At 41.0% G+C, this 26,699-nt stretch overlaps 3 protein-coding genes across 4 annotated transcripts in view; 2 read left to right on the top strand and 1 right to left on the bottom strand.

Annotated features, from left to right (window-relative positions):
* The window catches only part of LOC307018495 (sister chromatid cohesion protein PDS5 homolog B-like), a 41,453-nt gene extending 35,707 nt beyond the window's left edge, over positions 1-5,746 (top strand). Inside the window, 10 exon segments of the mRNA XM_079648746.1 lie at positions 262-376; positions 580-712; positions 815-934; positions 1,218-1,280; positions 1,386-1,531; positions 1,800-1,872; positions 3,122-3,558; positions 3,664-3,747; positions 4,703-4,820; positions 4,949-5,746. Coding sequence (XP_079504872.1) covers positions 262-376; positions 580-712; positions 815-934; positions 1,218-1,280; positions 1,386-1,531; positions 1,800-1,872; positions 3,122-3,558; positions 3,664-3,747; positions 4,703-4,820; positions 4,949-4,981 — 1,322 coding nt within the window. The 3' untranslated portion in view covers positions 4,982-5,746.
* A 1,074-nt stretch (positions 5,747-6,820) lies between these two features.
* Positions 6,821-20,161, top strand: kl (klotho). Of its 2 annotated transcripts, XM_079648742.1 has the most exons (14): positions 6,821-7,072; positions 7,555-10,647; positions 11,140-11,570; positions 11,658-11,737; positions 12,136-12,298; positions 12,446-12,551; positions 13,339-13,488; positions 14,023-14,258; positions 14,731-14,926; positions 15,268-15,446; positions 15,807-15,914; positions 16,114-16,219; positions 16,813-16,939; positions 18,087-20,161. In XM_079648742.1, exons 2-14 carry the CDS (start codon positions 9,928-9,930, stop codon positions 18,419-18,421), a joined length of 2,937 nt encoding a protein of 978 aa, XP_079504868.1. In that variant the 5' UTR covers positions 6,821-7,072; positions 7,555-9,927; the 3' UTR covers positions 18,422-20,161. The 2 variants fall into 2 exon arrangements, with proteins under 2 accessions (XP_079504868.1, XP_079504869.1); XM_079648743.1 differs by lacking the exon at positions 6,821-7,072 and having other exon boundaries at positions 7,520-10,647.
* Positions 20,157-23,291, bottom strand: rfc3 (replication factor C (activator 1) 3). Its single transcript, XM_079648744.1, has 9 exons — positions 23,079-23,291; positions 22,421-22,558; positions 22,236-22,303; positions 21,708-21,805; positions 21,376-21,557; positions 21,136-21,272; positions 20,967-21,065; positions 20,792-20,861; positions 20,157-20,705 (listed from the first exon to the last, which is right to left on the bottom strand). The coding sequence occupies exons 1-9, from the start codon at positions 23,163-23,165 to the stop codon at positions 20,514-20,516; spliced, it is 1,071 nt and encodes a 356-aa protein (XP_079504870.1). The 5' UTR covers positions 23,166-23,291; the 3' UTR covers positions 20,157-20,513.
* Between the last annotated feature and the right edge of the window lie 3,408 nt (positions 23,292-26,699).

The following is a 26,699-nucleotide window of genomic DNA, read 5'->3' as shown; positions in this document are numbered from 1 at the left end:
ATTTGCCTTTTCTTTGCCTGATTTCAAGCAGCTGCAAAAAGGCCTCTAGTATGTTATCTGTCACCTCTACAGAATATATCTTAGACCAGTATCTTAGAAATGTAGGGAAAAAATAAACTGTTTAACGTTTAAGAGGCAATTTAATAAGGCATTGGATCGGGGGGATTTACTTCACGATATGTTTGCGTTACCATAAGTGCACATCTGTAATCATTAGCCCTTTTTGTGATGAGGTAATGTTTACCTTGTGTGTGCCGATAGACAAGCTGTTCTCTCTCCTGCCCGAGTATGTGGTGCCCTACACCATCCACCTGCTGGCCCACGACCCGGACTACGTCAAAGTACAGGACATTGAGCAGCTCAAAGAAATTAAAGAGTAAGCCGTGCTTGGGAAAACTGTTGGGGAGTAATATTTTTGGGGGACACGCACCTCTTACTGCTATGTCCTTATTGTCATTACTCGTAAATTGCGTTTACAGTTCAAGGTTTATGTCCAATAACTTAAAAGGAAATGCTTCAACATTGGGTCCACAATTCAAAGTCCTGTCTGCTGACATTCAGACTTCCCCTCTGTATCAGGGCTCTGTGGTTTGTCCTGGAGATTATCATGGCCAAGAACGAGAACAACAGCCACGCTTTCATTAGGAAAATGGTGGAAAATATCAAACAGACGAAAGATGCCCAGGCCCCCACCGACCCCAAAACCAACGAGGTACACATCGAGTTCATTTGACCTTCATTTATCATATACGGACAGTACATATGAATTCCCTGCCGTTTAGCTAACCACAGTTTTTCCTCTTTGGCTCCCCAGAAACTGTACACAGTGTGTGACGTAGCCATGAACATCATCATGTCAAAGAGCACCACCTACAGCCTGGAGTCTCCCAAAGACCCCGTGTTGCCCTCAACCTTCTTCACCAAGGCCGACAAGGTTTGAGTCTGCACCCAAAAGCATTTTACAGATAGTGTAATCTCTTATTTCCAGCGAAGCAGTTTCTTTGATATTGTTCTTCTGAATTGATGTTTATTAATAGCAATAGCTGAGCTGCTAATTAGGTCTGGAAAAATTTCAAATAATGGATCATGATGGGTACATCATTTTGAGTGTCACAGCTATTGCAAGTCTTAGAAAAGTGCTGATTCAAAAGATGCATTCGTATTTGTTCCTTTTACACTAACAAGCTCTCTGACCGAAGATATTTATTCTATTTCAGAATTTCAACAACACAAAAAATTATCTCCCACCAGAGATGAAGTCATTCTTCACACCAGGAAAAGTAAGTTAATCAAACCTCTAAAATGGTAACGTTGGCTTGGCATCTTGTTTCTGGCTTTGTTTTATGAAACACATATCTAACTCTTGTCCCCTCTCCCTCCTGAAGCCCAAGTCGGCTAACGTGTTGGGAGCCGTCAACAAGCCGCTGGCGGCGGCGGGGAAACAGATCCAGAGCAAAGCGTCTCGTATGGAGACCGCCAGCAACGAGGACTCCTCGTCCAACCCGGGGTCCCCGCAACGCAGCAAGACCAGGTACAGGACAGGTTATACAGATTTAAACCCTCAGGTCAACATCCAGTCTTTATGCATTGAAGGGACCCCGAATCCCCTCCAGTGTTCAGACTTTCAGGTGTTCTGACAGCTGGATTGGATTATTCACCATGTGTAAATGTTTGCTGTTCTGTGCTCACTTCCCAGCGACATCAAAAGAGCCGTCTATTTTCTTGGATATTTTTATGACTTGAACTGCATTTCTTTGTTCTGTTTCAAAAACAATAACAATGAATAATGTTTGTTTCAGGCTTGACAGCACAGAACTGGATCACAGTGAAAACGAGGACTTCAGCCTAAAGAGAGCAGACAGCACTGATAAGGTACTTCGACCTCTTTATAAGCATATCTTCTTTAATGAGGGACAGGTTGTTTATAAACCAACCTTTTATTGTTGTCTTTTCATGGTTTCTAGCCTGTTGGTCTTTCATAAAGTTATTCTTTTTTTATCCTTTGAACATTTAACGGTTAACATATCCACATTACCTGAGTTTCTTTGACCATCTTCTGTTTACATATTCAGGGTTTCCCACACACAGACTTTACTCAGGTTTATTAACGTCCGCCAAAGTATATTTTGCGACACATTTAGGTAACTAGTGGACAATGATCCCTCGCTCTACCCCTCCTGTACCTGTCCGCTCTGCTATAAGGGTCTGCTTTATGCGCTTCGCAGTAACCGGCGAACAGTTCATGAGCGTGCTCCACTAGCACTATAAGAACATGCTTGATACCAGTAGGATAAACAGGCAAAAATAATCTGGCTTTTTTTTTACAATACAATGGCATTAAATATTATAGGCATGAAAAACAGACATTTTATGGTCTGTCTGTATAAATAAACAAAACAAACACGGTCTGAAACGACACGGTATCTTAGGGTGTTGCTATGATCCAGTTAAGTGTTTCCAATCATAAACCCTTTTGACTCTGTGTTTTGATTCTACTGAGCAAACACCCGCTGGATTTAAGTCGAGATAGGATTAGCAGAAACGTGTTGTGTAAACTGTTCCTATCCAAATATCACATCACTCATAACAGCCTCCAGACCTTGTGGCTTATGTTGTCTTTGTTTTGTTGTGAATCAGTGCACTTAAGCTTCTCTCCCTTCTACATAGTTCTAAACCATAACTAAATGTGTTTAGTCTTTAAAATGTTCAATATCATCCGATGATTAAGCTGTCATTAAAGAATAGGCAGAATACAGATTCCTCTTTTTGGAAAATGTAAATAATAAAAGTTCTGTTAAGGCTACTCTTTCTAAACTACCTTTTTAATCTATTATTGCAGTTAATGTTTGATGATGTCAGGGCCATCTCCTTTTAGTCATGTGGAAAAGAGGTTGTTGATTACTATGTTAAGTCAGAGTTTCCATGAAGAAAATAACACTGATCTTGGGTATTGAACCGTTTGTCTTCACAGAATACAAAAAATTGGGGAAACCAGACATTCTAAAATATTAACGTAGTAAAATGTCATCGCAAATCAGGAACGAAAAGCATTTTAAGTTAATGGAAGGGTCCTGATTCGTGGAAGCCCTATGGCCCTTGTAAACGATTTCATCTTTTACAGGATATTGAAAAGCCCCGCGGTCGCAAGCGTGCCGTGGCCTCCAGTGAAGACCAGGACAACAAACCAAAGCGCGGACGCAAGAAGGCGGCGGCAAACACAACCGCAGTGGCCGAGTCCGAGGACCAATGGGATGAGGACAATCGGCCGGAGGACGAGCAGAACAGCCCACCGAAGAAAGGACGCAGGGGGCGACCCCCGAAGTCTGCCACCCCCAGTCAGGACACTCCTGCCAAGGGCAAGAGAGGCCGGAAGAAGGCAGCTCCTCCCCCGGAAGAAGAGGAAGAGGAGGAGGAAGAAGAGAAGATTGACGAGGAGGAAGCAGCAGCAGCAGCAGCAGCAGAAGAAGACGACGACGAAGACGCTGACAAGAGCAGTGAAAATCTGGAGTTGAAGACCAAGGGAGGAAGGCCTGCAAGGACGCCACGGCGATCACAAGGGTAAGAAAGGCTTTGTGGTTAATGCACACAGAGAACTTTGATCATCACTTTTTGGCTCTGAGATTTCTGTCAGCGAGATTAACTTCTGTCTCAAACTTTAATCAGCAGCACGGAGTCAGCAGAGTCCACACCGCAGAAGAGGAGAGGACGTCCACCCAAATCAGCTCAACCGCCTGCAAAGAAACAAGCGTACGATGCACACTAAATATATTTGTGATCTTCCAGGCTGTTTGAAAACTCTAGTTCACTTTAAAACACTGAGGGTTTTAGAAAAGTGTTTGTTAAAGTAAACCTTTTGTAATACGCATACTATATTTTTTAAAGAAAATACCCTGGTTATATCCACTGAGACAGTCTATAGCCGCTTTCACACCAAGTACTTTGCCTTACTTATTTCCCAGCACTTAGTTCCCCCAGGGAACTAAAGAGCAGATCGCGTTCACACCGGAATAAGTCCCTGAGGAAAGATTAGGCAAATGAAGCCGCTGACGTCACTTCTTCTTCTGCTTTGGGTTTACTGGCAGGCCGCAAACAACTTCACGGCGTATACTTCCCAGCTGCTGGGAGTCCCAATAGCTTCTACTGAAGCCTGTCCCCAACTCCGGGGACTTCGGGTGGCAGTATACGCCGTGAAGTTGTTTGCGGCCTGCCAGTAAACCCAAAGAAGAAGAAGAAGTGACGTCAGCGGCTTCATTTGCCTAATCTTTCGAGTAAATCGCCAGAACACCTCCTCATATCCACCGCTCCCATGTTTTTCTTAGTGTTACCATAAGTTAGTCTCTCTCCGTTGGTGCGCTGGGCTAATGCTAATAATGCTAATGCCAGCAAATACAATGGCGGCTTCACAAAACTTTTCAGAGTTTTACGGGGCGTGGTTTGCAATTCGCCCAGCCAATCAGAAATTGGAACTTTTCTTTCCCCAGGAAAGTGCCTGCTCTCTAGCAAGGACTGAAAAGGGGGGAAAGTTCTCTTTTTGGTGTGAACGCAAAATCCCAGGAACTATCGGAACTAAAGGGGAAAAGTACTCCGGTGTGAAAGCGCCTTATAGCTTTCTGCTGGTGGTGATGTTTCTCAGTTTACTAATGTCTCCCTGTTGCTTGCTGAGAAATTCTGATTCAGTGTGTATTCCTCCTTTGGTATCTAGGCGTGGTGGGCGATCGAAGGCAGCTGCTGCTAAAGATGACCCGGAGGAGGAGGAAGAAGAAGAAGATGAGGAGGAGGAGCAGCAGCAGGAGGAGCAGGAGGACGAGCCAACACCGAAGGTACTGAACGTGGTGCATAAACCATTTCTACGAATTCTGGGTTTTAGATCAATGTAAGAAGTGTGGAGGACTGTATATGCTTAGTTTCCTGTCAAGTTTTCACCCTGCTATTTTTCTATCTCCTGTAGGGTCGCAAGAAGGCAGCCGTGCGAAGAAGATGAGCTGAAGAAAAAAAGATGGAGGACAAACAAAAATGGGGCGTTTACTCGAATGTTGTGGATGAGTGACGAAGGAAAGAAAATATGGACATTGAACTTTTTTAACTTTTCATACGCAGATGCTCCTACTGTTACACAAGTTCACACACTTGCATAAACCACATGCACACTACATGAGTACATCAGTTTCATCAGCTGTGGGTCGTTGCATTGTGTTGCATTGTGATGATGTTCGCCACATTAAGTAGAAATAATTTTAACAGGAAAACAAAAAAAGATCACTCTTGTAAATAGTCTCTTATGTCTGTTCATGTTCTGTTGATGTGTTTGATGCTGACTGGGAGGATGCTGTGAGCCTTTTCCCCGCCAATATTATTATTACAATTCTCCCATAAAGGAAATATTGCTTATCAATCATTCCCTCTGTGTCACACTTTGAAAAACTGAAGAGATTAACATACATTATCATATTGTAATGTTATTGTATTACTTTAAAAGAAAACATTTTTTGTTTACAGCACTGTATATTAATAACTTTTTTTACCATGTATTAAAACATTTAAAAACAATGTCAGAAAACCTGTCCAAATTTAGATTTGCCTCGGGAAAAGGTTGTAGTGTGTGAATCATTTTAAAGTTTGTACTTCCTGGTAGATGAGGTCATGAGCAGCTGTGGTTGTAGTTTTTGTCACTGCTGATTAACTTGGCTTCACATCCACCCAGTCACATCCTCTGTTGTATCAATATAATTCTCTATAAAACCTGAAATGCTCCATTTCTCTTTATTCCAACTTGAAGTCTTGGATGAGGCAGTTTGCGTTTTTCTGAACGATAACATAATCTGTGATGACTTCAGGTTTTAGAGATATTTGGAAAGAAGAACGTGTTTGGTAGTAGCCTATCACAAAACCATCTGAAGTTAATCTAAAATTCAGAGTTTTAAAGAAATGTCAACATTTCTATCATTGAGTGTTTTTTGTATGTCGTAGCCTACATGCAATGCTTTAAAATAATTCCAAGGTAAGTAAGGGTTAATGTATCATCCTTGGGAAGAAACACCGCATAAATGGTAAATTAGCCTCCATATTGGTTTGTAATGGATGACGCAGTGGTTCGTCTTGGAGGTATTATCCCGCTAATATTATCTACACTGTACCTTGGACACTTGACAATGCATTATTTTGAATTACAATACAATTATTAGTCGGTAATTAACATAAATGACTCATTTTGAAATCCCTTTTTGTTTTACTAGGCAAGAGTTCAGCAGAAACATGTTTACAAGTCGAGTTCAGCTTTCAATCTGACGTCAGATTTTCGCTCCAATATGAAAAACATGTTTTAATCTAATTTACACGGTTCTGCATGAGAAGCTTCCTGTTATTCTGACAAATAACACTTGCTCAAACTTTTTTGACCCTAGTTTGTTGCTGTCTCCACATACTCTAGCTCAGGGGTGTCAAACTCAAATAGCCTACACAGTGGGCCAAAGTAAAAAAAATCGGTAGGCCTACTAGTCGAGGGCCGGACTGGTTCAATGTTTTTTGCAAATTGAAATGAACTTATTGCACATATTAAAACTAGAACTAACAAAACTTAAATTATTGCCTATAAAAACAACATTAAACATTAAATAATCAGTTGCATTCATTTTTTATGGCTCTATCTGCAGCTTTTCTGGAGTCATTTCTTCCAGCTTAAAAAAAACAATTTCCCTCAAAGAAAAAAACAAACATGCCCTGTTGTCACAAGAAAAAAAGTGCATAAGGAAACATCCATTGAAACTCAGTGTGCTGCTCTGTGATGCTAGTTTAAGCCAGTTAGGCTACTTGGCATCTCATCTTCGGTGCAAGTTCATCAATGTTTGGGGTCAGGCTCTGAGCTGAGAAATCCTCAGGATTGAGTGAAGGTGTGCGTGCAATAGTAGGCTATACCGACGGGCCAGATCTAATAGTAATTAGAAATGATCCTGCGGGCCGAAATTAAATCCACCGAGGGCCTGATTTGGCCCCCGGGCCTTGAGGTTGACACATGTGCTCTAGCTAGTTTACTGGTTATACCGAACTGGACCCAAACATTTCCGGATACTGAAAGGTAAACTACGCCTTCAATACATTAGAAATAAACAGTAATGGCCCAGGTGTAAATACTCAAATGAACCATGCAGTTGCTTCAGCATCAGGCTTCTTATTGTGCATGCTGGCTCACTGTCACGTTATCATGGCTTTTTGAGAAGTGAGTTTATCAAACTACTACAACAATAATAAAATGCCTGTCAGAAGTAATGAGAAAATATTTTCCCAACTAAATGTGCGGTATTTCTGTTTCAGGAAACTGTTTCACCATGCACCGTTCACTATAGTAGTTTGATATTGTATTTGTTGTATTGATGCATACCCTGTTTAAAATTAGTAGGCTATGTGCAGCACCGTATGTGGTAGCAGATCTGGGTCGCAGTTTATAGATTAAGCACAGTGAGTAAAATGACTGGAGAATTTATTTTGGAGCTTATTTTAGTGAAAAGCTTTGAACAAGAACAGTAGGCTACATCAAATGCATATTTTCTCTAATTTCAGGCCAAAACAGAAGAAAGAAGATGGGGCCATGACGGAAAGATTTAAGAAGGAACATATCATTTTGCAAGTATTGCTTTACATTATACAGGTAATGCATATTATTTCTGATGTGGATGGGAATGAACAACCGGCTGAATAATTAAACTTTTCTGTTGTCTTAAAAATGGTTTTACCCAACTTTAAGCATCGGTTTCCAACCTGGGGGTCTCGACTCCCTTAGGATACCAAAGCTTCAAAGGGGTTGGCAAGGCCTTCTTGGTTTTAAGCGCTGTAGGAAAACAGTCAAACACTCAAATAAATTGTCAGAAAAGCCTAATTGTTACAAACGAAAACACATTTTATAATAACTTATATAGAGAATAAGACTAACATTTATTTAACAAATAACAGTAAATCTGATCTCTGATGCAATATCCACAGGAAATAATCTGCTCAGAAGTTATCCAAATCAATAATGTTAAACAAACTATGATGTTGTTGTGATGCATTAAATATAATTTGAATGATCCATATGTCACTTAGTCAGGGGTACAGTTTTTAATGATTGAGAAGGTCCCCTTAAGGCAGATGTCCCAAAGCCACTGGATGAGCTGTACATAAAGTAATTTTCCCAATCTAAATAGCATGTCAGACTGTCTCCGTTTTTTCCCACATCTTCAAGACCAGAATCATGCCCTAAATTGGCTCAGATTGTACCACACACGCTAACCTGTCAGAACCAGTTTGTTCTCTCATGCTGCCAAGAATCACTTGATGGTGTTTTTTCTGTGTTATATATACACGGAGGATTTCAGTGCTCTACATTGATTATGCATGTAGGCTGCACTTTAGATTTGAACTTTCCAGTGCAATTTGGCCTGGTGGAAAAACAACCACACATCAGTTCTGCCCCTGGTGATGATCCATGACCGGCCGTGATCACGTGCTGTCGGTGAGTCTGCTTCCTGCATCCAATAAACCACCTGCCTTTCAGGGCAAACACAATTATTTACAACATTATTCATCTCTGTAACTTGCTAAGCTGAGCATGATTTAAAATAGATGCGGCTGTGGTTTGATTGAATCTTTTTTGACATTTGTATTTTTAATGAAGTGGATGACACACAGGGCGAAATGCCCGGGCTGCACAGGGTGCCAGTATCTTGCTCATTCAAAAATATAACATTTGTTGACAATTAATAACAATTTGATACATAATATCTTTATGTCTTCATGAATTATTAAGCACGTACTTTTCTGATAAGTCTTTCCAAACCATATTCCCAATGTCAAGGCTGCAACTGTATTCTTGTCAATCTGCTATGTATTTTGTATTTATCTGTCTTCCAATTTTAGGACTATTGGACAATCAATCAATTATTTTAACCCGAAAAAAACATCTCCTTTGATTATTGTTTACTTTCAACTGCATATTTTAAACGTAAACACAATTTAAAATAATACGAGCTAACCTATCCTGAACAATTTCACACACACACACACACACACACACACACACACACACACACACACACACACACACACACACACACACACACACACACACACACACACACACACACACACACACACACACACACACACACACACACACACACAACATCCATACAACAGGCCAACACCTCTTCAGTTAAATATGCAGGTGCTATATGGAACACGATTGCCAGCAGTAAGAGTTTCCAAGCAACCGAGCTGATGCAGGAAGATAAAGAAGTAATGTGATCACGGCAGGACTGTTTGCATTTATTCTCCTCGCCCCCCAACCCCCAACTCTCCCCTCTCTCCCCCATCATCTTCTGCCTGCACACACTGACTGATCCCGTGAGAAATGCAGATGAGTTTTTGTTCTGCTCCTGACATGTGACATTTAAAAGGAGTTATGAGATGATCTGCCAACCAAGGCTGAACGATAATTTTGCTGTCACTGAGATCATATTAGGCTTTTGCACCTGGGTCTCTCTCCCTGTCTGTTCTGGATGGAGTATTAATTAATACAAAGTAAAAGTGCTAATCTTAAAGAAAAAGCACACATGAGGTCTTAAACAGACTCAAAAAACAACAGCTCTAAGTAAAAAAAAAATCATATTTGGATCCATTAAACTATGTTAAACCATAATCCATGTTAAACAAATATGTCCCTGCTTTGAAAGCGATTGCCCATTTGGGGCTCTTAACATCATGTTGTGCCTGGAGACCTTCGGTCGTCAGGTGCATGGCTAATAATTGATAGATGTGTAGAGGCAGCGTGTGGTGGGTTCACAGCTGGCTGGCTGCACTCCACAGCCCACTGCTTAGTCACCAAAGCCTCCAAGCATGGTTAAATAACGATAAGAGTTACAAACTGGACATCAGAGGCCAGTATTGACAGGCACCATGAGCGGTCTTCTGCTCGCCCTTTTGACATTTCTGGCCTTCACCTCTGCTGCCGCAAAGCCCAACGCTGGGTTAAAAACGTGGGGACGTTTCAGAAAGCTGCCTTATCCTGGAGATAAGGCGTTCCTCTATGATACCTTCCCCGATGACTTCATATGGGCCGTGGGCACCGCTGCGTACCAGGTGGAGGGCGCGTTTGAGAAGGACGGCAAGGGGCTCTCTATTTGGGACACTTTTACGCGCGGTGGGAACCGGATGGCCACCGGGGACGTTGGCAGCGACAGCTATCACAACATCCAAGCCGACATCAGAGCCATCGGGCAGCTCGGGGTCAGCCACTACAGGTTCTCCCTGTCCTGGTCCAGGATATTTCCCAACGGCACCCGCGGGAGCCACAACGAGATGGGCACCAACTACTATCGGGACCTCATCAAGAAGCTGAAGGATATCCGCGTGCAGCCGGTGGTCACGCTCTACCACTGGGACCTGCCCGACCACCTGCAGCAGACCCTCGGCGGCTGGAGCAATCCGGAGATGGTTGGGATTTTTAAAGACTACGCAGATTTCTGTTTCCAGACTTTCGGGGATGATGTGAAGTACTGGATCACCATTGACAACCCGTTTGTGGTGGCGCTGCACGGGTATGGCACCGGGGTGGTCGCTCCCGGGATAAAAAACGACCCTGATCTCCCGTTCCGGGTCGGACATATTCTCCTTAAAGTGGGTTTTCCTTCTTAATTTTTTTTTATGTTTGTGGCAAAGTTAGTAAAAAGTATAATAATCTTTTCTGAAATGTTGCAAAAAAAAAGCATGAAATGGAAATACTATATATAAAAATTAAGACATTTCCATTGTGGACAGTAGCCTTAGTGTACTTTCCACCACTTCTTTTATCTAATTTATTGTGTTTTTTAATGTTTTTTACATTTCCTAGTCTTAAAATCTCCATCAATCTTTTACTTTTTTATTCCAATTCCTCTTTTATTTTGAGGTGCAGTCAATGTTTCATCTGCCTTATTAGTTTTCAGTCACCTGTAAAGGACTTTAAACTGCACTGACCAGACCTGAGTAAAATAAATATTGAGTGATACATTGTCTTCATTTTGTCTTTCCCACCCCTCACCATCTCTTCCCATCATCATTTTATATCTCCCTCGTCTCCTCCTCTGTCTGCCTATCACTTCTCTCTCTCTCTTCCTGTTTCTCCTGAAGGCTCATGCCGCTGTGTGGCACCTCTACGACCGGCTCTACCGCCCCCGTCAGCAGGGCCAACTCTCCATGGCTCTGGCCTCTCACTGGATCAAGCCCAGACGCACTCGCCTGGAGAGCCTCAGAGAGTGTCAGTGCTCCCTGGATCACGTCCTGGGCTGGTTCGCCCGGCCCCTGTTCACAGACGGAGACTACCCCCCCTGCATGAAGGAGAGGCTGGGTTCCCGGCTGCCCTCCTTCACCCCCGAGGAGAGGGCTCAGGTGAACGGGACAGCGGACTTCTTCGCCCTCTCTCACGGAGCGGCCCTCAGCTTCCAGCTCGTCAACGACAGCCTGAAGTTTGGGCAGCTGGAGGAACTGGACCTGAGGATGCTGCTCTACTGGATCAACGCGGAGTACGACAAGCCGCCCGTCTTCGTGGTGCAGAGCGGTTGGTAGGTGTGGGTGTTGGGTTATTTACTCCATGATGTTCTTGTCTCTCCTGGTGTGCTGGAACTTCTTGTTTTAACTTCTCAACACAGGTCCGTTCTTGGCAATACTAAGACGGAAGACCCAAAACACATGTACTACCTCAAGAGGTTCATCGCAGAGGCACTCAAATGTGAGTTCTGATAAATGCATTGTTTAAATAACTGGCAACTATTTTGATGATCAATTAGCTGTTGCAAAAATGCAGTTTTCAACCTCAGTAAGTATGATGATTCCAAGCTTTTCTCTTTTTTATATCATATTCAACTATTTTCAAAGATATTAACTTGGGCTTTGAGAAACTTCGATGACATTTTTTTTACTATTTTCTGAAATGTTATAGAACAAGCAATCAATCAATAATGAAAATAACCATTACCCTAGTAATGCACAGTCTGATATCATCCATTTAACACAACAGTTGTTTCCCATTTCCTATGATCAACATGAACCCTTTTACATGTAACTTAAGTAAGGAAAAAACATGTCACTTGAATCTTTGCTCACCATCTGTCTGTGTTTGCCAAACAGCGATCATCATAGACGGAGTGAATGTGATTGGATACACAGCCTGGTCTCTGATAGACGGCTTTGAGTGGCACAGGGAATATGGCATACGACGGGGACTTTACTACGTTGACTTCAACACTCTTGACATGAAAAGGGAGCCAAAGACATCCGCCACCTTTTACAGGTACATGTTATCATGTGGGGATTTCTTTTACAAAAGTATGAATCAGATACCTTTTGATTTTCACAAATAAAAATAATGTATACTAATATTTCTATTAAGGCTTTTTTCTATTTTTTTCATTCTGTTGAATATTCATTATTCGTATAGAAACATCATCCAGAGGAACGGTTTCCCAGAGCTCCCAGAGAACAGACCAGCACAGGGAATATTTCCGTGTGATTTTGCCTGGGGGGTGTCTGCCAACTCCATACAGGTACTGTGTGTGTGTGTGTGTGTGTGTGTGTGTGTGTGTGTGTGTGTGTGTGTGTGTGTGTGTGTGTGTGTGTGTGTGTGTGTGTGTGTGTGTGTGTGTGTGTGTGTGTGTGTGTGTGTGTGTGTGTGTGTGTGTGTGTGTGTGTGTGTGTGTGTGTGTGTGTGTGTGTGTGTGTGTGTGTGTGTGTGTGTGTGTGTGTGTGTGTGTGTGTGTGTGTGTCATGTATAAGTGTGTTTTGGAGAAAAAAAAGGGGAGTTGCCAAAGGGCAGAGGTCTGATAATGAAACAAGAATACTTGAGGAAACATTAACAATGTATTAACTCTTGGTTAAGAGAGTGAGTATAGACTTCACTAATATTTACTGAAGTGTGAAGTTATGTCAACTCTGCAAAAAGAAAATCCTGTAAATAATACTGTTGTTATTATTGCTATTTTAAACTCTGACTTAGTGTTGTGAGAAATGAAGTTGGCATGTGTGATTCCTCTCCTTTTTTAACTTTCATCACATCATTTCTTTTGAACTTGCCATTTCCATGTTGAAAGTCCAGCTCAGAATGAGCCGTGACGATGAATCCTCTCTTAATCATAAACCACATATCTTCACACCATGCAGATGAGCTATAACAGGAGAAACAGTTAGTATTGATTTGGACCTATCTCACTTTTCTTTGAACATGTGTGTTTAAGGTAAACGAGGGTAACAGGCTGAGCGAGTGCATGTTTACATTGGTGTGTTTCTTCTGTTGTAACATACACTGTTTATATATATTTTCTCATGTCATGTCAGGTGGAGACCACGCCCAGCCAGTTCTCAGACCCCAGTGTTTACTTGTGGAACATCTCCAACAATGGAGAGCTGATAAGGCTGGAGGGCATCACAGCCCCCCCTTTGCGCCGAACCACACACTGTGCAGATTACGCCACCATCCGTCAACAGGTAGGCCCCCCTACCAGAGTTTATCTTTTTTATAGCTTAATGCATTCAAAATGGAGGAGGAGAATGAGTTTGCACTGAAATGTTTTCAATTATACCATTCCAAAGCTATGACGTTTGTTAGTGCCATTGTAGGTATACAAGTGTTGTTGTTTTTGTGAAAGAAGCAAATCTCTCTCCAAGCTTGGACTAATGTCATCACACATGCTGCCAATGAGGAGTTGTAACATGCCATACCCTCTCATCTGTTTGTTGCGTCATAGTTCCTGGTGCAAAAGAGCCGAATCAGAAAGATGGTCATCCACTATAGGCATAGAAAACAGAAAGCACCCGCATCTTGGTGTGATGAGGGTGATCCAATCTGGAAAAAATATCACGTAAAATGTTACTTTAATCTCAGAAAATGTTCAGTCTGAGAGAATATAAGGTTTTTCCCTTAGTAAATGTACTTTGAACTTATTGGGTTGTATATGTATTGTTTCTTCAGGGTGAGTAAAATAATTTACATGTGTATCCTCCTCCCTCTCTGTCCCACAGGTGGATGAAATCCGGCAGGTGGGGGTGAACCACTTCCACTTCTTCCTCAACTGGTCAGCCGTGGTGCCTTCAGGTGACGTGGCTCATCCCAACAGCACCCTGCTGGGCTACTACCGCTGCTTCACTCGCCAGCTGCTGCAGGCCAACGTCACGCCCGTGGTCACTCTGTGGCACCACACCCGGCAGCGCAGCAGCCTGCCCCCCCCGCTGGACACCGCCAACAAGTGGCTCAACAGGTGGGGTAAAAGCCCTTTAAATCCAGTTTCTCATTTGAAAAAACCTGATTATAGAGCATACCTCATGACTCTTAAAGCTTACAAGTCTGTACCAAACATCAAACCAATAAATACCCAGGTATGGTGTTAAGCAATTTCCGATGATTTCTGGTCTGATGTTAAAGTCAATATGCGTCATTGACGTTCCCTGGAACAGTCTGTCCTCGTCCACAGGAAGCTGCTCTCACTTGCTGCCATGCAATCATATTTACTTTTCCTGTAATAAAGCGATATCACTAAACCCACTGATCATCACAATATTTGAACTGTTGATCATGGAAAAATCCAATGTATTGGCATTTTCTTTTTCAAATTTAAAAACATCTCCTTAGATCTATCTCGGACATTAAAAGTAATGTAGTTCTTATGAATACTTGTATAAACACAATCTTAGTTCATTTATCAAATTCCCTCTTCGGACTTCTTCTCTCAGGGAGACTCCAGAGGCGTTTGCAGACTATGCCAGACTCTGTTACAGAGAACTAGGGGCCCATGTGAAGATGTGGATCACCCTGAATGAGCCCAACGATGAGATGGTGGGCTACCAGGAGGGACATCAGATGCTGCGGGCGCACGCTCTGGCCTGGCACGCATACGACCGCGAGTTCAGACACTCCCAGGGAGGAAAGGTCAGTAGGGGCATTTCTTTATTTGAATACATTTATACTACCTGTATGTTGTTTTGCTTTGATGTAAGTATTCAAACAGCCAGCAGAATTTGTGTGTGCGACTTTTTTGTCTATATGTTTACAAGTTTACCTCTTGGTGTTTTTACTATTTCTATAGCATAAATGACTCTTTCTAAAACAAGTTATGTGAAATACGACGTCCCCTTGTGCACCACAGGACTCCACAAAGTAGTAGTATACTAAATGTGAAACGTTTCATAAATTACACATTGGCTGAATCACGTCAGTCTCTAGAATAATGAAAATGACACAGACCTGCACGTCCATGTTTTGTGTCTCAGGTGTCTCTAAATCTGCACATGGACTGGGTGGAGCCGGCGTTTTCCTTCAGCCGTGAAGACGTGGAGCCAGCTAAAAGGGTTTTAGATTTCCGCGTCGGCTGGTTTGCAGAGCCGATCTTTGGCAGTGGAGACTATCCTCTGGGAATGAGGAGCTGGCTGCGTCAGCTCAACTCTCTTGAGTATAAATACTTCATTTTTATTATGTGTCAAATAACTATTCGTACTCCATACAGTCGCTTTGTTGGCTATAGAATAAACATTTCAGTTTAGAGTCCCAATGAAGACATTTCAACAGATCATCTAGCTTCTGTCATTTCATGTATATCTGTTTTTTTTAGGAATCAAGGGTTGGAATATTGCTGTGATTATTCAAAGGTGTGATATGGTGGAATATCAGTATTATTGATTATGATGTTTTAGAAGCAATATAGAATAAATTACGATGACAAGTATAAACATATGATAGGTCATTTGGAAAAGTTAAACCACTATCTTGTACAAGTTGTATCATCTCCTGTTTACATGTTGTTTTCCTACAGACTGCCAGTGTTCAATGAGGAGGACAGACAGCTGGTCAAAGGGACATATGACTTCTTTGCCATCAGTCACTTCAGTACCGAGTTGGTGACGCATGCCAAGGAAGACTCGTAAGATAAAATATTTGTTTTTTCCTTTTTAATGACGGTGGGAAAAGAGAAATTTGCTTGTTAACCACTATGCCACTGGACACATGTTTTCCCCTGATGTAGAGACACGTCCAGCATCTTAAAGGCGTACATGAACATGAACATGAAATGAGAATGCTTTTTACGACACATAGTTTCTGTATCATCTCCATGTCTGCAGCTACACCTACAGAGCCATGCTGGAGGTCCAGCACATGATCGACACCACATGGATCAAGTCCCCGAGGCCTGTGGTGCCCTGGGGCCTGAGGAAAGCCCTCAACTGGGTGAGAATAGTTTCGCACAGACATCTGAAGTATACTTGTGATCTGTCCTTTTCTTTACTATACAAAAATAGCAGGTGTATTGACAGGATTTGATTTGAGACAACCAAGAAAAATGAAGATGTTCCTGCTAATACAACACCATCACTACCCACATACTTCACTGTTTACCCCTCCACTCAAACAATGTGTTTTGCTTATATTTAAAATTCTCTATGCACACCAATAACTGATGTCACAATGATGTATGAGATATCTCGTGTCCAGCAGTTAGACTTAAAAAAAATGAACAGCCGTTGCGTATTAATTGAAAGCTGAACAATTAATCAGAGTTTAATCAAAAACTCAACATTTTGTGTCAAGATTTTGTTGAAATATTTATAAGAGCTATGGCCAAATGGCAGTCGGCACATTATTTGTAGAAGGCAACATACTGTATGTGTCAAATTACTATTCTGTTATCAGTCAAGTATTATGGTTCAATGTACATTTCCCCTTTGTTTGACGAATAAAGGAATTCAGATTTTGATGCTCACACCATGATCATTGAATATTTTGTATTTGTTTTTATTTCTTCTTGCCTTCTGCCATGTAAGGTGAGGGAGCACTACTGTGATGTCCCTGTCTATGTGATGGCTAACGGGGTCCAGGAGGACCCGGCCCGCTTCAAAGACAGTCTGAGAGTCTACTACCTGTACAACTACATCAACGAGGCCCTGAAAGGTGAGACCACAAACACACACATCTGCTGTGGAGCTTTCTTTATATTAATGCATTGCTCTCAAGAGCAGCATGTTGTTATCACTGCATTATTACACTGCGTGATCAATCCTTTGGCGGGGATTGAAGTTTTCCCCCTTGGCCTCTGTATGGCTTAATTATTAGACAAGTATTTGGGTCACTGCCCTCTGAAAAGTCAGCTGACTCAGAACACACACATACAAATATCAACAGAGACACACTCTGCACTCTAATTGTGGAGTCAAGGTTACTCGCTTTTCAATTACCTGTCCTTATCGGGGGTAAACTCAGCGAAGACCTTGGTTGGCACTTCAAAACAGTGCACTGCAGTGTCATGCTATGATGTGCACAAAGTGTCATGTCATTGTTTGTTGCAGTGTGCTCTGTCACCACTAGGTGTCATCACCCAAATATAAACAGTTTGTAATGTATATATTTATTTAGACTGTAAGGTAACTTATAAGGAATTAATTCATTTTGAAAAGCTTTATGAAACCTCTGGTTTGATATTTGAAAGACTTCTTATAGTTGTGACCTAGAAAATCAAACAATTGACTTTGTGAATTCTTATTAGGAAAAAACCTCTATTAGCAATGTTTGTAATTCACGCTAAATGCTCAAAGAACATGATGATTGCGGTACAAATTGGGTAAAAAATTAACATACAAGTAAAAATGTAGATGATGAGCTCATCATATTTCTAAAGTACTTGTAATCACTTGTAGTTTATTTTCTCAGCTACAAAAAGTATTGCTTTTGAATGGATGTTTGGGAAAGGCTATATGTGCTATATATTTTTGAGTAAAATAAGCATCATAATAAATCACGTAGACACTCATATGTAGCTGTTTAATAGCTGTTCAAGTTATTGAATGACAATACAACACATTCGTAATGACACTTTTTTTTCAAAGGAGTTTGAAGGAAAAGTAACTGTACAGTTATAAACACGTGTACCTGGTTCTGCTATTTAATATACCATACAATGTTCTACGTTTATATGCTTATACATGATACATAGGGGAGGTTTAAAGGGTAAAGAGTAACCCAGCCCACATGTACTTACGAGCCCCTGAAGGTAAATGTTGCCCCTCTCACATGATGCCCCCCCCCCCCCCCCCCCCCCCAGCATACACACTGGACGGAGTAAACCTGAAGGGCTACTTTGCGTACGCGCTGAGCGACGAAAGAGACCCGGGCTTCGGCATGTACGGCCACGTTCAGGAAGAGGTCATCATCAAGGCCTCTCTCTCCAACTACCGCAACATCATCCAGCACAACGGCTTCCCCATCCAGGGCGCGCCGCAGCAGCTATGTCCCAGCCCTGCCTGCCTCGGTTGCCACGTGCTGGTCAAGAGGCCCTGGCCCGTGGTGGGCTTCCTGATGCTGGTGGGTTCAGGGGTACTGATCACCCTGGGCCTAATTATCTACTACACAGCCAAGAGGAACAAGGAGTGTTACTGATGAGTGACGTTTTTATTTGTATGAAAGAAAGATATTAGCTTGTTGTTCTGCAGTGTGGAGTTCAATTTTACTTTTACTTAAGTCTCAATTATTGGATTTATTTTGACTTTCATGTTCAATGAAGTCTGAAAAGTGGTCCAATCACCTCCACATGTTTAGTGTTGCAACTGCTATTACATGTTGTTAGGTTACAAAAACTGAGGAACCTTTTACAGCTAATATAGGCTGCACATTATTAGCATCCAGGATGGTGTATGTCAGATTTTCAAAACTGTTTGTTTGTGATCTAATCAGAGTTCCCGTTAGAATATTTTTTCGCCGGTCAACATGTCCGTTAAAGTTTAAATCTTCCGGACTAAATGAGAAAAGTGCTGGTCAAAGGTCATCTCTTTGTTATTTATTGTGCTTTAAAATAAATTGAAATGATTCGATATGAAACAAACTAATTATAGTAGATTAACTACATTATTCAAAAGTGAACAGTAATTTACAATAACACGGGAATAATAAACGGAGCGCTCTCTCCCTCTCCTGACAGCCCGTCAGTATCATGCAGCTCGCGGATCAGTAATGAGTGACCCGACAGTAAAACTAAAACACATCTATAACTAGTTACGGTAGTTTGAGAGGTAATTAAAATAGCTACGTGTGATATTCTAGCCTGAAGTGTGTGTTTTGTTCCGCTCACCGCTGCATGTGATCATGCAGAGCTGCGTGTCGACTCGTCAGCAGCAGCTGATCTCTCTCTCCCGTCAGATTAGACTTTACTCGCGTTTAGGTCCATATCTTTATATATACAGTCTATGGTCCATATCGATCAGATCTAGCTAATGATAGGACTACCTGCTTATTAAAAGACACCTAAACAATAAGCGTCGCTATGCAACCGGGTGAGGCCGCAAAGTATAGCGCAGCATTATGCATTGTTTACATGCCCACCGGAACCCCGAGGCATTACCAACAGATCAACGCACAATCAACCCATACAGGACATCTCTTTCTCCACATTACGTGTTAGACATTAGAATTGACTATTCTTGTCTGTCACATAAGTGGCGCAAATTGCGCAACTGATGTGGTATTGCACTAAACGGAAATTATTTTTGAACGGACACTTTGACCGGAGAGATTTAGATTTGCCGGTCTTCAGCATATTGTACCGGTCGTAGTCCGGTAATTACCGGCTAACGGGAACTCTGGATCTAATGTTGATTTGGTAAGTCAAAGGTCACCGGTTAGGTTACACTTTTTTGAGACCTCTTGCACTCCAACCAATAGTTTCCCCATAATATTCAAAGCAGAATTTATCCAGAGGAAACCTGTGAATGATGTTTAAAAGATGAAACTGGATGTTAATACCGGAAAAACTTCTGATAGGACTATTTTACACGTTTAATGTAATGTTGTTTTTGTGCGTGAGTTTAACTGTTCTTAGTGCTCAATTTTAAATGAGTTTGCTTAATAAGGTTAGAATAGAATTAGCACCTTTACTACATTTTTCTTGTTGTATAAGACCAAAAATATATATACCTGAAGCACCCATAGTTACCGGTAGATTCAGGAAACTTTAGTTTTATTAACGCCCCCTCAATACCTCCCCATGCTTCCCTTTCTACCTTTGAGCAACTTCAGACTGTATTATAGTGATAGTGTTGTGTAATAAAATACACGTATGGTGATTTACAGAGAGCAACCCCAGGCCTTTTGAATAAACAATGCAATGTATTTATGTTGATCGGATGCAGATTTGTATGAAAACATTTATTTCTCTTGATTCATATTATAATACAAATGTTTGCCTGCAAGTGCTTCTATCAAAACTGCTGTTTTCTGGAATATGTTACACCACTATCGTGAAAGTTCAAGGTTTACAAACTGTGTACAGTGCTGAGCTTTTAGGTAGCTATCAATGTCATAAAGCGTCGAACTGTAAGACTATCACAATTCATTAAGAGCTGAGTTATGGGAACATCACCACCATGCCTTACAGAGTACACATTTAAACCACCATCAAATCCACACATTTGAGGTAATCAACAATAGTGTTAAAATCCTTCCAGGAAAAGCATCAGTATTTTAAGTCCATTCAGAATCAGAACATCATGCCATCCAGACCGTCTTCCATGAATTTCTTGTAGATGGCCATGAACTTGGCAACGAAGGCCTCGAGGTGGTAGATGGCTTTGTTGCCCAGCTGCAGTCTGTGTTCGTAGAACGCTGCCATTTGGGCCACCTCTGTCTTCAGCTGGCCGTCACAGTTACTCAACAACTCGGTAACCAGACCCTGGAAGAGGATTGGAAAAGGAACATTAATAATTCTAACCTTAAACATCACGTCAAACCTTTTCTATGCGGTGTATTGAACGGTACCTTCATAATGATATCAGGGGGGATGCAGTGAGTCAGCAGCTCGTACAGCCTCGCTCGAACCTCCAACAACCTGGAACAGATGATGATTCAATATTTAAATATCAACACAAAACTGATTACCTTTACTTAGTAGCTTAAGAACCAACTAAACAGCCTCTTTCTCTTTGCATCCTACCTCTGCGGGCTTTGCTGGCTCACGATGGCATTAGCGGTTTCCCTGAGATACACCTGCCAATCCGTCTCTGGGACGTCCTGGTCCGCGGAGAAGGGGTACCTGGGAAAGATCGGCACGGGTTAAATAAGCTGAATCTACAGGGAGTAATAATAGTTACATTACTACTTACTGCTGCACTCTGCAGGCCTCACACATCAAAAGCGCTTTGCGGAGGTTGCGTCCAGACTTATCAGAGATATTCTTGGCTAGCTCAGGTGGGAGGAGCAGACCCTCTTTTTTACAGATTGATGTCAATACATTACAGACCTGCCAAGCAGAAAGGAGAACATTGAATGAATTTCCACATGATTCTGCAGCTACTTTTCAATGATTACTTCTTACAATCTGAAACACATTATCTCCATCTTACCTCTTCTGTGCTCGGCAGAGGGACTCTGATAGCGAGACAACGGCTCCGAATCGGCTCAATGACTTTGGAGGTGGAGGTAGAGCAGAGGATGAGCCGGCAGGTAGACATGTACTTTTCCATTGTCCGGCGCAAAGCATGCTGGGCATCCTTCGTGAGTCTGTCCACCTCTGTTAGCAACACAACTGAAGACAAAGGTGTGCAGATTACAGTGACAGTCGGATAATGTTCACAGATCCAAATGTTTAGGATTGATTTAAGAAAACAAATATTGTTCTTAAACATGGACCTGCATTCACAGATTAGAGCGGAGCAAAAGTTTGTGTCTTTCCTACCTTTGAACTCTCTCTGGGTGCTCGACTGGATCTGCTGAGACTGAGCCATGGTTTTGATCAGCTCTTGAATCACCACACGGTCCTGGTTTCCAGCATCACTGTTAACACAGAAAGAAATACTTTAAAGTAAAACTGAAATGATTACATTTATTTCGTCAGCTCCAAACCAACATCCACAGTGCAAAAGAAGAGGAAAAGGAGCATTTTTTGTATTTCCCAAGATCAATTATCTTCCTTTTGAAAATATGAATACCTAAAAATACCTGCTAAATCACATTAAGTTGGGCAATTGAATCAAACTAAATAGGCTGTACTTTCCTGCTATATCGTCCTCAGCCACAATATATTTATTGATAGAACCTTTATCTGCAGACTAACCACCAACTACACCTTTCCAATCAAAGTGAACACAATTGCAACCATTTTCTCTGAAATGAAGTGGAATAGTCACGTGTAGATGCATCTAAACTGTTATGAGGTATAGTATTGGAGTAGATATTCATAGATACTTGTTTATCATTTAGTTACCTGGGGTTGACTTCCAAGTGGTAGTTGCTGGCTATTGTGTTAATCTCAATTTTCTTCTTTGAGGGAGCCTGGAGAAGAGACACAGAAAGCAGGTAAGCACTGAGAAAACTTGATTTAATCCCATGAGGGTGAACTGTTTGTTAGTGTTGTATTGTAGGGCAGTAAGGCAGGGATTCCCCTCTCACCACGATGGTCTGGTGCTCGATGCGCAGCTTCTCCACCCCGGCTCCATACAGCTCCCTCAGCAGGCACATGATGCGGGTCTTCTTCCCCGCGCCTGAGGGTCCGTACACCAGTAAGTGAGGGAAGTCGCCACATTGAACCTAAAAACAACACATTTAAAAAATACCTTTTGCTTTATAAGAATACCTCTTGCTTTCACTGGGCTATCCGATGTCTCATTTTCATTCGTTACGTGTATGAATGCTGGTCAGTGTTGCTTAGTAACGATAGCTGACTTGTAATCAGTTTGGGTCATTCAGTTGTTAAGATACTTATTTCATAATTAGCTTTTTCTAACAACAACAGAACATAAAAGAAAACATTTAAGAAAAGGAAGGGCATTGTTAGACCAATCTAGCCATAATGGTACTCAAATGACTAAACATTTGATGTACTTTATATCACTAAAAGTAGTTTAATATGGTGGACATTGCTAGCACAGACAAGTTTACCTCAAGTTGCACTCAGAAAATATGTTAATGGCCAGGTTCATGGGCCATATATCTTGGTATAGCAAATTAAACGACATAATACTAGCCTTCATGCTGCTATTGCTTGTAAAGCTAATGCTAACATAGCCTAAAAACACATTAAACCCAGCATGCCATTTGTTTATCTTACCAGGTTTTTCAACTGCGTTGCTTGGGCTTTATGATAGTCGAGTTTCCCGAGGGAAGTTGGTCGATATTTGTCCACCCACAAACTCATTGCGTTATGAATTTAATTACTGTTATTGTCCGTGTTGACAGCAGCAGAAAGCCTGGCTCTCCCGCGAAATATTGTTCATACGCAACATGTACGCAACCCGCGCTGCTGCTACTTCCGGTGTACTACGGAGAGTGGAAGGAGTCAAAATAGCTACAGGCGAGGGGTAGATTAATCTAATTCCACGTGAAACCCACAAAACTGTAAATACGCTGCTAAACTGCACACCAGATTTGGCAGTACTTCATCTGATAACTACAGGGTATCAATAACTACATTCTGACTGAATTATGAAGGCTGTCATACAGTATTAGTCGTATATACAGCTAGTATCATAATTGTGAAGTAGGGGCTACTTGTCATGTTGGAGAGCAAAATGTCCCTGATGTCTCAAAAGTTACAGTCACTTTTTGCAGGAGTTGAAAAGTACTCCTTTATCTCTAGTATAAATTACAATCCCATGGCCTAAAGATACTCCCTTCCAAGTAAAAATCAAATGGTATTTAAGTTAAAGTACAGAAGTTTTTATTATCAGCATTCTGCACCTATGCAGTATCAATGTAGTTTACTAAAAATATTGTTCAGAATTGCGCCAGTCCTCTCACACTGTAATTTAACTATATAATATCTTGTTTTGTGTTTTTTTCAATAACAAATATGCCTTCATTTAAGAGAATGAATGTGGAGCCTATTTGAAATACTTTATTGGATTTATAGGAAATATATTATGACATCATATATAAGCATATCACATGCTTTTCTTATTCAAAAAGTAAACTAGCAACAATAAGAGCTAAATAAATGTATTAGTGGAGCAGTATAAATTAGATTAGAATGGAAATAGTAAAGGAAAATGTGTTTCTAGATTGTATTTAGTTTAGTTACTTTAGTGAATGACTCTCCAACAGTATATGACCCCCTCTAGTTCCACTCTTGCATGACTCTGCTGTTATGTTCAGATCTAAGCTAAGATGTGTGTGTGTGTATAGCACAGGAAAGCCCAGACTTGTTGTGAGGAAGCCCAAGGGAGGACAAGGGGTTAGAAGGTACACAGCTAATGTTGCCCTTTGGCAACACTACCAGATTAATCTAGCTATATATCCTATAGAATTAAAAGGATAGCATCTTTTCTTTGTTGCAGGTGATTTGCAGGCATTTACAGTGCAGCCAGTAAGGCTACAAGGATACCATCAAGGAATGTGAGATAGTCAATCCCATTCAACATAAAACAAAAGCTCACGTCACCATGCTGCCCTTCTTTAACTAGAAGGTTAAACAGGTTTTCTGAGTAGCTCTCTAAATGTGTTGGTCATTGCACAGGCGGTCCTAATAAATAACTCTTATTCTATGATTGGAATCAACTTAACCCATTCGATTTTTCAATAGTTACATTTGTGGGCCATGCAAAATGAAGACAAAATAAATCAATTTAACATATAATCCATTCAGCAGTAAAGTACAACATTTTAATTCTATGTTTTTCTGTCATGATCTTCACTTAATGCATGGTAATATTTGTTGTCAAAATCAGGTTTTGTTGTCTTTTTTTACACTGTATCTACTGTACACAGGGATAAGATAACACAGATTACATAACTCAGTGTGGGTGTATTAGCTAGTCTTGAAAAATACTATATGCTTCGCACAATGGGAGTGATTTACTTAACAACATAATAAATCATAGCAGAGCTAAGATTTTATATTCATCCTTCTCTTTCTATTCTGTAATTGTTTTATTGTATGTATACTGTGCCTACATGTCAAATCTCACAATGCCTTCCTTTTCTCAGTTTCCCCCCCCTCGCCTTTCTACAGCATGACCCAGGTAAATATACGTCTCCATGACAGGAATGTTATTATATGGAGCAGCGTGCCTCAGCAGGTTAGCGTAGCTTGTACTGAAATACATGTTTGAGTCAAATTAATTGGCATCCATCCTCACAGCGATGTAGGACAGTGAAACATCTGGAGCGGCTGGTGGAAGTTTATCAAGTTCATTCATGCAGGATAAAGTTCATTCATTAGATAGTTCAACATATGCTGCATGGCCTTGCATTTAAAAATACTGGTGAAGTAAGTTATTGTTAAAGGTAATTCACCCGAAAACTCACTTAAACTTTCAATGGAACTTGGTCTGTGGTCTTTTTGACTGAACAATTCACCATACCTATTTTATTTGACATTGAGAAACCACTGACTGTCAATTGTCTCATTTCATTTATTTTGGAAAGACCTTATATTTCACTGAGATGTAACAATGCTTAAAGTAGTTTTTTTTTGTTGTTTTTTTTTAAAGCCAATATCTGTATACCTCTAAACATATATGTTATTGATAGTAAGCAAATGAGATTAAAATAGCTTTACTCTTAGGACACCCTGCATGTTGACCAGATCTCCTCTCCCAAAGACCGTGAGGGTCAAACAGGCCTCAACACGCAGTCATCTTCAAAGTTAACGTACAAATAACAGGTCTTTACTCTTGACCTGGAAAACATAAAATCCAATGTGTGCAGGCAAACTTGAGGAATTTCACAGTCCATCGGCAGCTTTTTGAAGACCATAAATCATTTTTATTTGGTTAATAAACACTTAGAGCGTTGCTGTACTTAGAAAAAAGTATGAACTGAGAGATTTAAAAGATGATAAGATCATGCTAAACTAAAGCATTACCTCATATGATGTTGAGGAATGTGCTTCCAAGGTGAAAAACCCTTTGCCTCTAGCCATGTTTAAAAGCATTAAGTAGAAAGAAGGAATGGGGAGGGGCAACACATCTCATTTGTTTAATTTATGTGCAGCTTCCTAATCAGTTTGATCATTTCCCCAACATACCTTCAGATTTCATTTCTTTTTTTGGATAATTGATCTTTTTTTTAAAATCTCATCTTTTTTTTCTGTCCTGCATATGCTTGCTTTTACGTGCAAAATAACAGCCACACATGTGCGCACACAAGTAGCACACACACACACACACCTGCCTGAGGAACTCACTGTCTCCTTGCTGAGGTAATGTAGGAGGGGAAAGCATTCCTCAAGCCTTCCTTTTTCTCTCCTTCCCTCACACAGCATTTCATATCTGTTCAGAGGTAACCTCACTCTTTCTGTATTATCGGCGTCATGCAGTTTAGAAGCAATACGTAACGTTGCCTCAGCTGGATGCTTGTGCTAACGTCCAGGTTCTTCAGACTGATGTGTTGGATTCAAATGTTGGATGACAACTTCTGCACAATACTTCTGGTATGTTAAACAAGGTCATTCTGTGTTTGTTTTTAAAGCAACGTGTTATTTGCTAAAACTTTTTTTTAAATAAATCCGTCTCAGTTACACATGATTACATATTCATTGAGATTGAGATTATTAATTGACATTAAGATGGTATAACGTTATTGTACAGTTATAAGTCTGAAGTAGGGCACTTTTCTGTTTATTTTGCATACATGGTGTCTTTGTTATACAGGTATATTTTAACCTTATATGACCAACCACTGTGTGTTTTAAAAGACAAAGAAGTAAATGCCAATGGCAAGGAAAGGGTGT

The sequence above is a fragment of the Notothenia rossii genome (genome assembly GCF_949606895.1).
Source record: "Notothenia rossii genome assembly, chromosome: 9".
NCBI classification, from domain to species: domain Eukaryota; kingdom Metazoa; phylum Chordata; class Actinopteri; order Perciformes; family Nototheniidae; genus Notothenia; species Notothenia rossii.
Note: the sequence above shows the minus strand (reverse complement) of the source record. Positions and strands in the feature narration are given on the sequence as shown.

Excerpts from the sequence above, each read along its gene's own strand:
- kl (XM_079648742.1), top strand. The coding sequence starts at position 9,928 with ATGAGCGGTCTTCTGCTCGCCCTTTTGACATTTCTGGCCTTCACCTCT. Across the intron at positions 11,571-11,657 it reads TTCGTGGTGCAGAGCGGTTG|GTCCGTTCTTGGCAATACTA; the intron begins GTAGGTGTGGGT and ends TTCTCAACACAG. Across the intron at positions 14,927-15,267 it reads GACACTCCCAGGGAGGAAAG|GTGTCTCTAAATCTGCACAT; the intron begins GTCAGTAGGGGC and ends TTTGTGTCTCAG.
- rfc3 (XM_079648744.1), bottom strand. The coding sequence starts at position 23,165 with ATGAGTTTGTGGGTGGACAAATATCGACCAACTTCCCTCGGGAAACTC. Across the intron at positions 21,558-21,707 it reads CACCCAGAGAGAGTTCAAAG|TTGTGTTGCTAACAGAGGTG; the intron begins GTAGGAAAGACA and ends CTTTGTCTTCAG. Across the intron at positions 20,862-20,966 it reads AGCCAGCAAAGCCCGCAGAG|GTTGTTGGAGGTTCGAGCGA; the intron begins GTAGGATGCAAA and ends CATCTGTTCCAG.